We start from the raw sequence: 13,587 nt of genomic DNA, 5'->3' as shown, positions 1-13,587 counted from the left end.
ATAATATACTTCCTAGTTAACAAGTTGGCAGATGACGTCAAGGAGTCCTAAAGGTCGAAAACGAGTTTCGATCCTTGCGAGCCACCGTAGATATGTGTGTATCCCCTGAAGACTCATGAATGCTCCTCACATTATTATGTGTATGAAGTTTACGTGATCTCAGGCTGTACTGACCATTGTAAACAGAAGACGTGTGCGTGAATGGAAGGTGTACATGAGTTTACAGCTCGCGATATTCCAGTTCCGGGTACTGATGACTTTTAACTTGTCAAAAGAGAAACTTGAGATGTTTATATAAGGACCTAAGACTTCAAAACATATCCGACGGCTCTATTCTGCTTGATTGCGAATAGCGATGCCTTTCTCTATAACTTGGTTTCGTGTTTCTCGAAGTAAACAAAACTAACTTTCCAGCAGTGAAGGTTTGGATCGTCGAGCTCAGCATGGATCGTCAGACGCTTCTGAACACAGACATTTGCATTTCTAAAGTCCTGCAGGGTGTTGGGATTATGTGGCAGAGATTTAGTAAACCTTACCGTATTGAATGTATTTGACTGCACTCGGATGAAGTCATGAGCCGTCAAGTGATCATCCTGTCTGGACTGATTTGTCTCTGTGTGACACGGTGTTGCCCTTCCAGACTGACACACTGCGACAATGGCAAGGTAAACATTATTAGACTTTTGTTCAATTCACTCTGAACAACTCAGCATGCACGTTAAATGAAATGATAACCATAATAATCACTCAGGAATAACTGACATGACAAGCAGTGACAGCTCTAAGCCTTCTAAGTTACTTAATCATCTAAAACTGGGTGAAACATTTTCCCATTCGTGTAATTATTATTTATCCAGATTTAAAATACTAAATGAAATCATCAGTATTTACTTAGGCTATATATGAAATAGTAATATTAAGATGTTAAATATTTACTCAAATATTAGGCTACATTTATTTATAACATGCTATAACGTGTTAACGAATGTCATAAATAACCTATCTTGTATCACATACAATTATTTCAGACAAATCTGGTCACAGACCTACCAGGACCTGACGAGCTTTTGTGTCGAGAGCTTTGGCAACAGTCACAAACGGTAAAATATATTTTATTGTACAGTGCAAAACTAAACTACTCAGTACCAAATGCACACTGATGATAAAATCATGACTGACAGATGTTCCTTTTTATTGCAGAATATGCCTGATATTGACACAAAACATACTATAAAGGTAAATTAATTTCTAATGAGTCATATAACAACATTTTTCACAGACACACTGTAATTACCAAATAAACTGTTGTAGATAGCAGGATGTAATGTTTGGCCATCATATCAACAGATAACAGTGACAAGAAAACTATTAATAAAAGTATCTTTTAACTTGGATTTCTTTCCTGTGCAGGCTGCTGATTACATCTGTATGGACACACCCATTACATACAATAACCGCATACCCACCCAGTAAGCACTGACACACACTCAGATCTCTTATCTGGGATTCCTTATCCGGTTCCAGTTCCGATTCCTCTTAACTATCCTGGTTCATTAACAGCTCCATTAACATCTTTTTCAGTACTTTTTTAAGTCTCACAATAAGAGTGTGTGTTTAAATCGACAAATTAGAGTCATACACTTTGATCGTATGTTTTGATTTACTAAAAAGAAGCAGTTCATAAGAATCATTCGTTCTAAATTCGAACTACGTTTGATTCGCTAAAAAAAGAACCGGCTCGCATAAGTCCTTTGCTCTAACTGGGCTGCACTGATAGCGTTGTGTCTATTTAGTGATACAGTACAGTAGTACTGTGTTAAGTAACTACTGCAAGAAACTGTAAAGTTTTACATTTTGGCACGGTATTCCATTCGCTTTGGCAGATGAACGCACGTGCGCGAACATTTAACGCAAACGAACGTTATTCGATAATAAATTCTAACCCTGTTTAAATATGTGTAGTTTATCAGTTTACATAGCTGTGTTTGTTGAAGTAACTTACTAATTTTTCAGTGGTCCTCACCGGCCTGTTGAGGCAGAGAGCGGAGAGTATCTTTACTGCCCCCCTCAGCGATGGCTACACAACCTCAAAGTAATGCACAGTCACAGCATTTCTAAAGCTAAGCTAATGCTGGAGATAACTTGAGCTCTGCACGTGTTGTTTGTGACAGAATGGAGCGCTGGTGTTTCTGTATCACCCATGTGTCTCAGCGGAAGCTCACAGGAGTTTGGCGGGGTTGGCTAACTCGTGTCTGTCTCATTACATCCTCACACCTCACCCCTGGCTCAGCCAACACAGAGTGAGTCATTCACTGTCACCACTCACCACAACACTCGTGTAACACAGGTGTCTACATCAAACACTGGATGACTGTCTGTTCACAGTAGTTGTGGAAAAAGAAGGGAACTGGTCACATGGATTGATTTAATTGGCTGACGTCAAACAACTATACATTACATTAATAACATGTTTTTTTTAAATAAAATACCTGTATTTAAAAATATAATTTATTGCTTTTTTATTATTATAATTCATAAAAACATTTGTGCTGCTTGATATTTTTGTGAAAACTGCAATTTATGCATGAAAGTATTAATTACTTTCAAAATTAACATTATTGTACTGTTTGTAGACTAATTAGTTAAAAACACCTAATACATAAACTATCAGGAACCAATTGAGCCATTCTATAAAATGTTATTTATCTATCTATTTATCTAAAAAGCACCATTTCTAACAAATTTCTCATGTGTGTTATCTTTCTAAAAAGCCTTTAGCGGTGGTCTCGTGGGGTCGCTCACTAGAGATGTCTCGCATCACGCTGGGGGTTTGTGATTGGTTGTTTACCATTTCCTCCAATATTAGTCTAGCTAATACAAGCCAAAGAGCAAAGTACAATCTATATTTGACAAAACCAGCACCTATGGACAAACCAGAGAACACCAGTCAAGAGATGTCCGAAGTGGAGAGATTAAAGGTGAAGAAACTGCATTACATTGACCAATAAATCAATCAAGATTTGTATGATGATGCAGTCGTTTTATGTATATAGAAATACAAATAATATCCTTCCATGCCAAATTTCACTTTCATCTGTTAGTTCCTTAAAAAGTGCTGCATGGAGACTCTCAGTCTCATCGAGGTACAGAGGACCAGAGGGAGAACCAGGAAGAGTAGGATGGTCGTCAAACAATCCCTGGAAGAAGTGGAACTGAAAGATGATGTCAAACCAGAAACTGCTAAACTGAACCATACAGACACGCTACTACAAAATCATACAAAAAGGATGGCCTCCTTCTCAGTGCTAACTGTTACACAATCTCTCAGTTCTGCAAAGGACTCTAAGGAGCCTGGAGACAGTTCCACAGACAAATCAAAGACAACTGAGAAGCAGTTTCCACAAAATAATTTGACTGAAAGACATAAATACCAAACAGACAGAAAAACACATAAGAAAACTATAACAGAAGTTAAGAAGCATCGCATTAAGACTGACACAAAGGCTCAGAGGTCTGGATCTGAATGCGGGGAGCTTGGACAATGTGGAATCTCAGACTCCTCAAAGCCTCCTCATTTAGGAGGGCCGCTGAAGGGCGAGAGGATACCCATACAACGTACAGATGAGGCCGTGTGGGCAGCAGGTGCTTTGGGATTCCTCTTAGTGCTCCTCACCCTGTCTGTGCTCCATACACGCCTCTATCGCCACTGGAGATCTTCAACCAGTCTCTACTGGCACGACAACCAGCAAGACTATGAGAGTGTGGGTGGTAAGTACACACTATGTGTTCATGCTGCACAAAACCGTTAATTCTGTCACTTTCCCATAGATGTAGACTTACGAGAGGTGTTGCTTGTGTTCCAGACATCATCCGGCGGAGGCTTAGGATGGTTGGCCGGAGGAAGCGGAGGAGTAGCCAGAAAAGGAGACAGGAATGTCCACTGCTGTCTAACTCCAGCAATGAGGAGAACTCTGACTAATGGACAGGATTAGTGAACACTAGAAAATCTTACAAACTATGTTGGAATAATATGGACCTTTTTATGAAGCTAGGGATAACTTTTGTCCACATTTTTTGTTTTAATGAAACGTATGTATGGATGAAGTGCTGCACAATAAGATCACTAACATGCATTTAGAAAATAGATAAGAGTGAATTTCCATTTCATGCTGACTCATATAAAGGAATGTGGAATGATTTGGTCACACTACAGCATTTGTTTCCTGCTTAGATATTACTTTTTCTCATGGTAGGTTTCTTAAATGCAGTGATCATTTACTCACCCTCATGTTGTTCCAGACCTGAATGACTTTTTCTTCTGTGGAATACAAAGGAAGACATGTTTTAGTGGCTATTTATTACATTCCAAAGAGACATTTCCCAAAATATCTTATTTTATGTTCTATGGAGGAAAGAAAGTCATATACGGGTGAGTGTTTTTTTTTTTTTTTTTTTTAGGTGAACTTCATTGCAGTTAGAAGCCTCTGGATGAAAAAATGACGCATAAGGTATCTTACTCTATAGCACCGTCTGTTGGTGAGAATGACTGTGATTTATGTGTCACGTGACTTGACACAAGGAGATGGCAGTAGAGAGTTCTCCAGTTCCATTAGCACTCTGTGAATAGTTTAAATTATGTAACTGCGCTGGAAGTTGAGCAAATGCTTTTTCATGTGTAGCATACTAATTGCATTGGTCGGATCCATACTAAAATAGTGGAGAAGAAAATATAGACATTAATTCAGATCCTGTTTGGGTTATAAACTACATATTTTGTATTAATAACCTTGATTCTCAGATTAAAAAGCGCTCAAAATGAACATAGACTTTGAAGTTATAGGTGTAGGCCAAATGAGTTCAATGTAATCAATCTGCTAATGCGATGTTGTGGTAATTGTGTTTAATATATTTTATGTACTTAATTTTTTTTTCTAGGTCACATTTTCCCCGAATACTGTCTGAAATCAAATTTAGTAGCCTTACAAATCAGTATGCAAACAAAGCACTTTTTTTTAATGCAACCTCAAAATGTTCAAATCTTCCTTTAAAATATAACCATGAATCAGTAATCAGTTTTCATACATATTTTCACACTTTTAAATGAGACAACAAAATTTTTATCTATTTATTCTAATGTAATTTGACCACGTTTTGTCTAGAAAAATGTCTAATTTGCTTTTTATTCACAGTTTAACTTGCCGTCAAAGCTAAAATAATGTAATAGCATTTAGTATTTATACTATTTTATTTTTATTAATTTTTAGGTATTTTAAGATCACACTGAAGTCACATTACTCCAGGTTGCAATCATTTGTCACTGAAGGATTAAGGCAAAATACTCATCTTTTTAAGCATACATCCTCATCCTATGTCCTTCTCACCCCTCCACATATTTGATCTCCTAGTGGTTTTTCTGAATCCTAAACAAAGCAGTTACTGTTCAACAGAATTAACCATATGATTGCCTCAATGATAACCAGGGTCATCTTATGCAAGTGTGAGTGGTTGTGAATTGTGCAATGGAAGTCATTTGAAAGCAAAATAAGGAATGCAATGCAATTAGTGGATCATTGGCTTTCGGCTATGTATTGTGAAACCATAGCAGAAAACAAGAGATGCCATAGAAACAAATGAAGTGAGCTGTTAAAGATGTATATGTGCTACATATTTGCTCATTAAAGCTTCCAATCCAGTTTATGAACTAGCAGTGTCACTGTGAATGCTCGTTTTGGCTCAAACTAAAGAAGTAGCATTTCCAGCACTGAATGATAACTTAAACATTAGATCTGTTCAAACATGATGCTTGTGATATCTTGGAAAAGCAGAACATTCTGTTGAAATTTAATTGGCTATTTCCTTCTTGCTCTAAGGCAGCCTGGCAGGGCTCTTGGCAGCCATGTGAGGCTCAATGAGTCCAAGAAGGGAAATATTGTTGCATGTTTCAGGACGTGTTTTTCCTTTTTCCTTTTTTTTTCGGCCTGTATGTTTGATGAACGTGAGAAAGAAAATGTTTTCCACCCTTTTAGACAGTCGCTTGTTTGTCTGGAGTCTGCTAATGTTGTATTTTACATGCTACAAATTGAGCCCAGTTGTACAAGGAATTTTATTTTATCTATTCTCCTCACCGCAAACAATTTTACAATTAGCCGCTTTAGCATTTTATGGCAGAAAGGCAGTGGGGCCACAATTATATCTGTTTTAAACATTACTTTTAAACATGTAACTTACAATTACATGTTTCTTTAAATATTGTCCTCCTACTCATTCAGCTTACCCGTTTTAGCACTATACACCAAAAACACATTTATAGAAGGTTTTATGCTAAGTCTGCTTTACCGGAATCCAACACTGTAGAATGTCTCGACTACATGTAAGGGATAATATAATATGGATTTCGTTTCTGCACCACTTTTTACTCTTTCTTTTGTGACTCCCCCTCGAAACTGAAAGAAAATAAACTCTGTTTATCTCTCAATTCTGACTTTTCTTCCTCAGAATTGCGCTAAACAAAATCTGATTTGAGAGATAAAAAGGACTTAAGTACCTTTATTATTATTATTATTATTATATTTTATTTTTTATATATTTTTTTTTTATTCTGTAGTAGAAACAGGCTTCTATAATATAAAGTGAGTCGTAATCGCAAATTTTATTTTGCTGTGATAACTGACAGACTGTACATTGTTACTGATGGACATTAAATATCGATTTTTGGGTTTCAGTTATTTTATAATCTTAACTGTGTATTATCCTTAAATTTCTGCTAAGAAAAAAAGATGGAACAAGTAATATTAATAATTAACAAGAAATAATAAAAGTCATTGATACTATAATATTACCAGTCAGATTGACCAATCAGAAGTGAATACAGTGGACTCACTAATTGGTCTCAAAACTATGCAAGCAATGAAATGCCAGTGATGATGTATAACATTATTGCAATGAACAGTACTAATGAAGCAATTTTCCCTCTGTTTAAAAGCACATGCAAAAGGCTAAAATGTCCATCTTTAAAATCGTAAGGATTGTATCAAAAATTATTGTTCATAAACTATTGCATCTGCAGCTTTTCATTTAAAAAATTAAATAAGTATTTCAAAAAATTATATTTTCATAAGAAAAAGGGTTCATTATCTGTCTTGAATGGCAGTTTCTCTCTGCAGATGATGAGGTTGTAGGATGTGACAGCATCTGAAATGTACATTTGAGTTTAGATATGTGTCTCCTTTCATTTGTTTATGTGTATACAGTTGTTTATGAAAGCTTAAAGTAGTATGTGAGCGCTTCACAATGTTAAAAGGAAGAAAGTCATGGGATAGCTGGGTATGTTTATGCATAAACCCTAGTAATAAAAAAAATCTAACAAAATAGACCATAAATTCAATATCTTAGTTACTTAGTGAAGAAGAGGAGAGTAGTATCCTTAACTGAATAGAGTTGGTCACACTTACATGTTCTCTTAAACTAAAAAGAGAAAAGAGAAAAAACAAATTAGCATTTGAAAGTTATAATTTATAGAGATTTTAAGAAAGAAATGATTTACCTGTTGAGAGTGTGTTGACAGTCTGTGTAGTTGGATGACTGAACTACAGAAAATCAGTAACGAGGAGCTTTGACAGTTACAGATTTGAAAAACAAAATAAAGAACCCTAAACTCTAACACAAAGAACCGTTTCAGCATAAAAGGGTTCTTCAGAAGGCTATGGTTCTAAATAAAACCATTACTGAATGTAAAGAACCCTTAAAGAGCCATCTTTTTTTAGAAAGCGTAGACTTGCAGTATTTTGCCAAATTCTCAAGGAAAGGCAAGGAAAATAAACAACTGTGCATTCATTTATAAATGCTGCAGATCACCAGATAAAACACTCCACTGTGTAAAACATTGCTGACATTAGAGCTATTTAAGGGGGCAACAAAAAAAATGCTTTCTTAAAAAGATAATTCTATTATCTCCACCACATGGGTATCCTTAATGGAAGAGGCATTTCATTGGGCATGAAATACTGCAGGAAATATGGTAGATGCTACTCAGACAATCCCATGTGAAATCTAGGAATTGCTTTTTGAGGTAAATGCCTTTGATGCATATAATTTGACACATCTTACACAGGATCCCTCTTTTCTTGTGACCAGAGCAAACCACTCCCTAAGCTTGAGGTTTTCCTGGTCTTGGCACTGTCTGAGTCATAATAATACGTTAAAAGGCATTCCCATCAGCTAAGACTTTCAAAGTCTCCTTGGACGGGCCATTTTCAGAAGCTTCTGTGGTCTGCCAAAGGGAGATGCAGGTTTTACTCTGTCTGGTTTGTGCCTTTGGCCTTTTTGGTCAGTATCATCCAGCACCTTTACCACTGGAAGATGATGGATCAGTGCATCCAACAAGACCTGCTCAGAATGACCTGTCCCTGGCAACAGTAAGTCCTTCATCTGTACCTTTTTCATGCAGTTAATACTTGCAATTTAATTTTTTCTTTCTTTCTTTGTAAAGACATTTTGTGTGTATACTGTATACTGTATATATATATATATATATACTGTATATGTTTATATATATATATATATATATATATATATATATATATATATATATATGTATACTGTATATATATATATATATATATACATACATATACAATTTAGGAGAAAGATACTGTAATAGAGATATTGTGTTCTTATTGATGATATTCCATTCTCACAATCAAATTTTTCATTAGAAGTAATTGAAGTGTATTTTCTATTTCTATTTATTTAAATCTATTTGGTCTTTACATATGTGAACAAATGTACAAATAACAGTCTATTTGTTCATACCTAATGTGCATTTGTGTGCAAAAAAAAGCACACAAATTGGCATAATATAATGAAAATGCAGCTTATTTTCCTTTGAACCTAAAAGCATATTAATGATAAAGCAAAGCTTATCAAGTGGATGAAATACAGGAAGGGTGTGGAAAAGTAATAATAGCTGATACTCACTGTGGTGGTTCCTGTGTGTTTTCTTGTAGAAATACCTGCAGAAATTCTACAGTTTCCAAGCAGATCCTACAGGCCGCAGGAGGAGGAGTCGTCCCTCATTCTCTTCCAAACTTAAAGACATGCAGAGCTTTTTTGGGCTGAACAGGACAGGAAGCCTGAACCCAGACACCCTCGCTGTCATGACGACTCCTAGATGTGGCGTCTCAGATGTGGAGGATTACAGTCACAAACGAGGAAACAGGTGGAAGAAAAACATCATCACTTACAGGTAAATACCATATTCATATTGGACGTTACATAAAATGCTCCTAATTTGGACGGTAACATTCCACCATGTATGGTAATAAAAGGCATACAATCTTACAGCGTTGGGAGATACACCAGTGACTTACCAGTGAATACAGTGGATGCTCAGGTCGCGTCGGCTCTAGATGCATGGGCAAAGGCCAGCCCTCTCACTTTCCAGAGGTCATATTCACACCAGGCGGACATCATGGTGGAGTTTGTTGGAAACGGTAAGTTAGCATCCACTTACATGCACTTTCACCTTCGAAGATGATGTTCATTTATTCTGCAATGAACTCCTAGAACATGGCGACTCCTTCCCCTTTGATGGTCCAGACGGCACACTGGCCCATGCTTTTGGCCCAGGGGAAGGCATCGGTGGGGACGTTCATTTTGATGAAGCTGAAGCATGGACGGCTGGGTTCAAAGGTTACTCAAATAAGACATACTCAAATAATATAGGACTACACTTGGTACTAAAAAGAAAAAGGTTCACTTATTTTCTCTGTTTTCTTTTTTTTTCAGGGTTTAACCTGTATGTGGTAGCTACACACGAGTTTGGTCATGCACTTGGTTTGAAACACTCGCAAAACCCAGATTCAGTGATGTATCCGACATACAAAAATAGAAAAACACAAAACCTGCTCTCCAGTGAAGATATAATGAACATCAACACACTCTATGGTAAAACAAATCATGTTTCACAATCTAGAACTGTGAAATTGTAATATTGTGGGAATAGAGGCAGTGTTCAGTTTCCACATGTATATGAGAGATCACATGTCTGTTTTTTTTTCTGTCCAACAGGGCCAAGAGACAAAAGGCCCTATCCATCTCCAAGATTTAGCTGGAGCTATCCCAGCAGCCCCTGGTATAGTGGTTCATATTTCCCCGTGTCATACAAGGACACTTGTAATCCCGATCTGACTTTTGATGCTGTGACTACTGTAGGAGAAGCCATTTTCTTCTTCAGGGACAAGTGAGTTGATCACATATAGGGTTAACTGCCACTTACAATCCATTTGAAAGCAAAAAGGAGAGAACATAATAGGAACTTGTAAAACCGGGGTATTTAAATTCATCTTCTGTCTGTCTGTCTTTTGTCCTCATAATTGTGAGAAACTTTATTTTCTACAGTTGCAACTTTATATCTCACAGTTGAGTTTTTCTCCTCACTGGCAACTTAATAAATATTATAACAGTTGTGACTATTTCTCATAACTGTGACTATATTTCATAATTGTGATCTTATACTTCCAAATTGCATCTTTCTTACAATTGCAATTTCACCTCAGAGTTTTAACTGTTTATAGAGGCAATTGCAATTATGTCTTTATATCTTATAATTGTGACTTTATCAATTCATCAGTGACTCTTTGCAATATTTACTTGCTTGTATCACATGCGTAATTTTTTTATCATATAAGGTTATCAAATTTAACTCTATTTGTATCATTGCAGATACTTGTGGATCAAACACAATAATCAAAATGATATAAAGGAAGGTCCCATCAGCAATTTCATGCCAAAAATTGATTGTCAGATCGATGCTGCTTACTGGGTCCCCCAGCGGTCAACAGCATATCTGTTCAACGGTACGGACATGTTTGACATTATATAGTCCTGAATTGCCTTCAAGATGTTGAACAAAACACATTTTCTGTTCTACATTCAATACAGGGACAAATTTCTGGACTGTGAAAGGATCCCAAGTAAAAGGCAGAGCGAAAAACATCAGAAATCTGGGGTTCCCATCATGGGTACAGCAGATAGATGCTGCAGTCCACATTCACAAAACTGTACACACCCTATTCTTCACCCAACACCAGTACTGGAGGTGAACTATAAAGATACAAGAGCAATGTATCACTAATATCAGTCTCAATGAATGACACTCAAAATGTTTTTTTCTCATAGGTATAATGAACACAACAAGACAATGAATGACTCAAGCCCACGTAACATTTCTGATGACTTCCCAGAAATAAATGGACCCATAAGTGCAGCAATTTATAAAGATGGTAGGTACCAATCTGATTACAATTAGTCTATAATTTATCTAACATGTATTTTCAGTCACATAACTTTCATCCGTCACTATACTTTTTTTCAGGTTCTCTTCATTTCTTTGTTGGCTCAGATGTGTATAAATATGACGTCAAACAAAAGGAAATTATTGGAGCAGATAAGACAACTTCCTGGCTTGGATGTTAACGGACATTCATTAGACTAATAGTTCCTAAATCCAATTCTATTTTAATGGTGAATCATGCAGCAAAAGTGGCTGTAAAGATGGCATTAATTATGTTGTACTGAATTGTATTTTCAGCATGCTGTGCTTGTATTTTTATGTGGTAAATGCAACTACTGTTTAATGTCTTTAGAACATATTTGAAATGCAAATGTATCTAAAAAGTCAGAATGTGGTTTAAATTCAACTTTATGACTGTATCATTACTTTTAAAGAAAAAAACTTGTTTAGCATTCAGTTCTGCACTTGCATGACTGAGGCTAAACCGAAGTATTTAGCCTGAATATGCACTAATCAGTGTGTGTTTATGACTGTAATAAAATAAGTAATAAAAGTACTTATGGAAATCCTTTTCATGCAAAATGAATATTTCAGAATATACCAAATGAACAAAATCTTAAATCATTTACAACAAATCATGACACAATCATAATCCTCTTCACCCACTAAGACTCCTGATGCAAAACTAGACATGATCTCATTTTGTGGACGACAAAAGCCACTAAATGCCTGACAATAAATTCTTGTTTTGAGGGCCTGGGTCCCACGTGATTTCTTACTGTCTTAAGGTACGCATGAGTTGTATAAGACACAGACGACATAAAAAGAAGAACATAAATGTGCCATAGTCGAAATGAGCTTGTTGTGGCCTTGGATCTTTTTGTGTTGGATGGTGAATATGGACAGAGGATATCCAACATGCTGAGGTTTGTCTGCCATTATGTGTTTCTCTAGGCTTCATATCCAACATATATTTTATTTCACCGAGAGTCTTTAATTTGTATTGGACAGATGGCATCAAAGTTTGATTTGTATTAGAGTTATGTTACCAACATTTCAATATTTGGTTTGTAAAACAAACAAATCCTTAATAATAATAATAGTTATTGTTGTTGTTGTTGTTGTACAGTAAGTGAAAATAAAAACATTAAAAATATATTATTACATAAATACTAATAGTTGGATTATTATTTAGCTTCATTATTATTGAACTTCATTTGCATGCATAATACTTTTTAATAGTAGTAAAACAGTGCATACAGTAAAATATTTATATATTTGTAAAAACCAAAATTTTTAATAATCTATAATTTTAAAGTAAATAAATTGTTTTGATTGATTGATTTCAGAATGATGGACTATCTTATTATTAATTAATTGTTATAAATAAAGGAAAGTAAATCATTTGTTTAATAAATCGCTACAATTACTTATTAAAAGTAAATAATAATAATAAGGTTAATCTGTGTGAATTTGAAACATTTCATAAATATTTATATATAAACACCAAAGCAGATTTACTGTTTGAGAGGAATATCTGCAGCGATTCTATCAACTGAAGATGCAGTGAGAGGCATGCAGATCTAATGAAGGAGAAGATCAGAGCAATGCAGCATATCTTTGACCTGAAGGAAAGTGGTCTTCTGGATCTGAAAACCCAGGGTGTGATGAGAGAGGCAAGATGTGGAGTACCTGATGTGGAGAACTTCAACTTGTATCCTGGATGGCCCAAATGGAAGAGAAACACCATCACATACAGGTCCGGCAGAGAAGATCCACAGACCGATGGATTTTACAATGTTGCCATCCAAATGTATATCAGTATTCCTTTAATAAATGGATTATATTTTAAGTTTGTCTTGGTTTTTAAGTAGGCTGTACTGCAATCAATGGAGAAAAGCCTCAGGATTTTGTTTGTTTGTTATTCCTCCCATTAAATCTCTCAGGTTTCAACATGTCTTTTGTAAAATGTGGCTCCTATGAAAGACATAATATTCGGGACCCCACTGCTCTCATGTATCTAAAGTACAAGTTTCTCAACGCTGCAACGTACAAACTGCCAAGAGACGACATACTGGGGATTCAGGTTCTGTATGGTAAGTTGCCAAGGAAAAATGTTTTTAAGTTCTCTAAAGGCTACTGAAATAGATGTTTTTTTTTTTTTTTTTTTTTTTTTTTTTGACAGGTAATCCCTAACAAGTGTGATCCAAACTTTTCTCTTGATGCTGTGACAGTACTCGGAAGAAAAATCATCTTCTTTAAAAACAGGTGAAGCATTGCTCATTCCTCTACTG

At 35.8% G+C, this 13,587-nt stretch overlaps 2 protein-coding genes across 2 annotated transcripts; both read left to right on the top strand.

Moving 5' to 3' along the window:
- Nucleotides 1–78: 78 nt before the first annotated feature.
- On the top strand, nt 79–5,701 carry tp53i13 (tumor protein p53 inducible protein 13). Its single transcript, XM_019112175.2, has 9 exons — nt 79–665; nt 1,029–1,100; nt 1,201–1,236; nt 1,411–1,469; nt 2,014–2,092; nt 2,172–2,300; nt 2,772–2,978; nt 3,102–3,768; nt 3,864–5,701. The coding sequence occupies exons 1-9, from the start codon at nt 573–575 to the stop codon at nt 3,977–3,979; spliced, it is 1,458 nt and encodes a 485-aa protein (XP_018967720.1). The 5' UTR covers nt 79–572; the 3' UTR covers nt 3,980–5,701.
- Nucleotides 5,702–5,852: 151 nt separating this feature from the next.
- Nucleotides 5,853–12,266, top strand: mmp20b (matrix metallopeptidase 20b (enamelysin)). The gene is made up of 10 exons (XM_042739590.1): nt 5,853–8,414; nt 9,006–9,244; nt 9,343–9,491; nt 9,565–9,690; nt 9,787–9,945; nt 10,069–10,240; nt 10,723–10,856; nt 10,942–11,098; nt 11,179–11,282; nt 11,375–12,266. The coding sequence occupies exons 1-10, from the start codon at nt 8,283–8,285 to the stop codon at nt 11,473–11,475; spliced, it is 1,473 nt and encodes a 490-aa protein (XP_042595524.1). The 5' UTR covers nt 5,853–8,282; the 3' UTR covers nt 11,476–12,266.
- The last annotated feature ends 1,321 nt before the right edge of the window (nt 12,267–13,587 follow it).

This window comes from Cyprinus carpio, chromosome B15 (genome assembly GCF_018340385.1).
Source record: "Cyprinus carpio isolate SPL01 chromosome B15, ASM1834038v1, whole genome shotgun sequence".
NCBI classification, from domain to species: Eukaryota; Metazoa; Chordata; class Actinopteri; order Cypriniformes; family Cyprinidae; genus Cyprinus; species Cyprinus carpio.
This window is presented reverse-complemented; position numbering and strand designations above follow the sequence as displayed.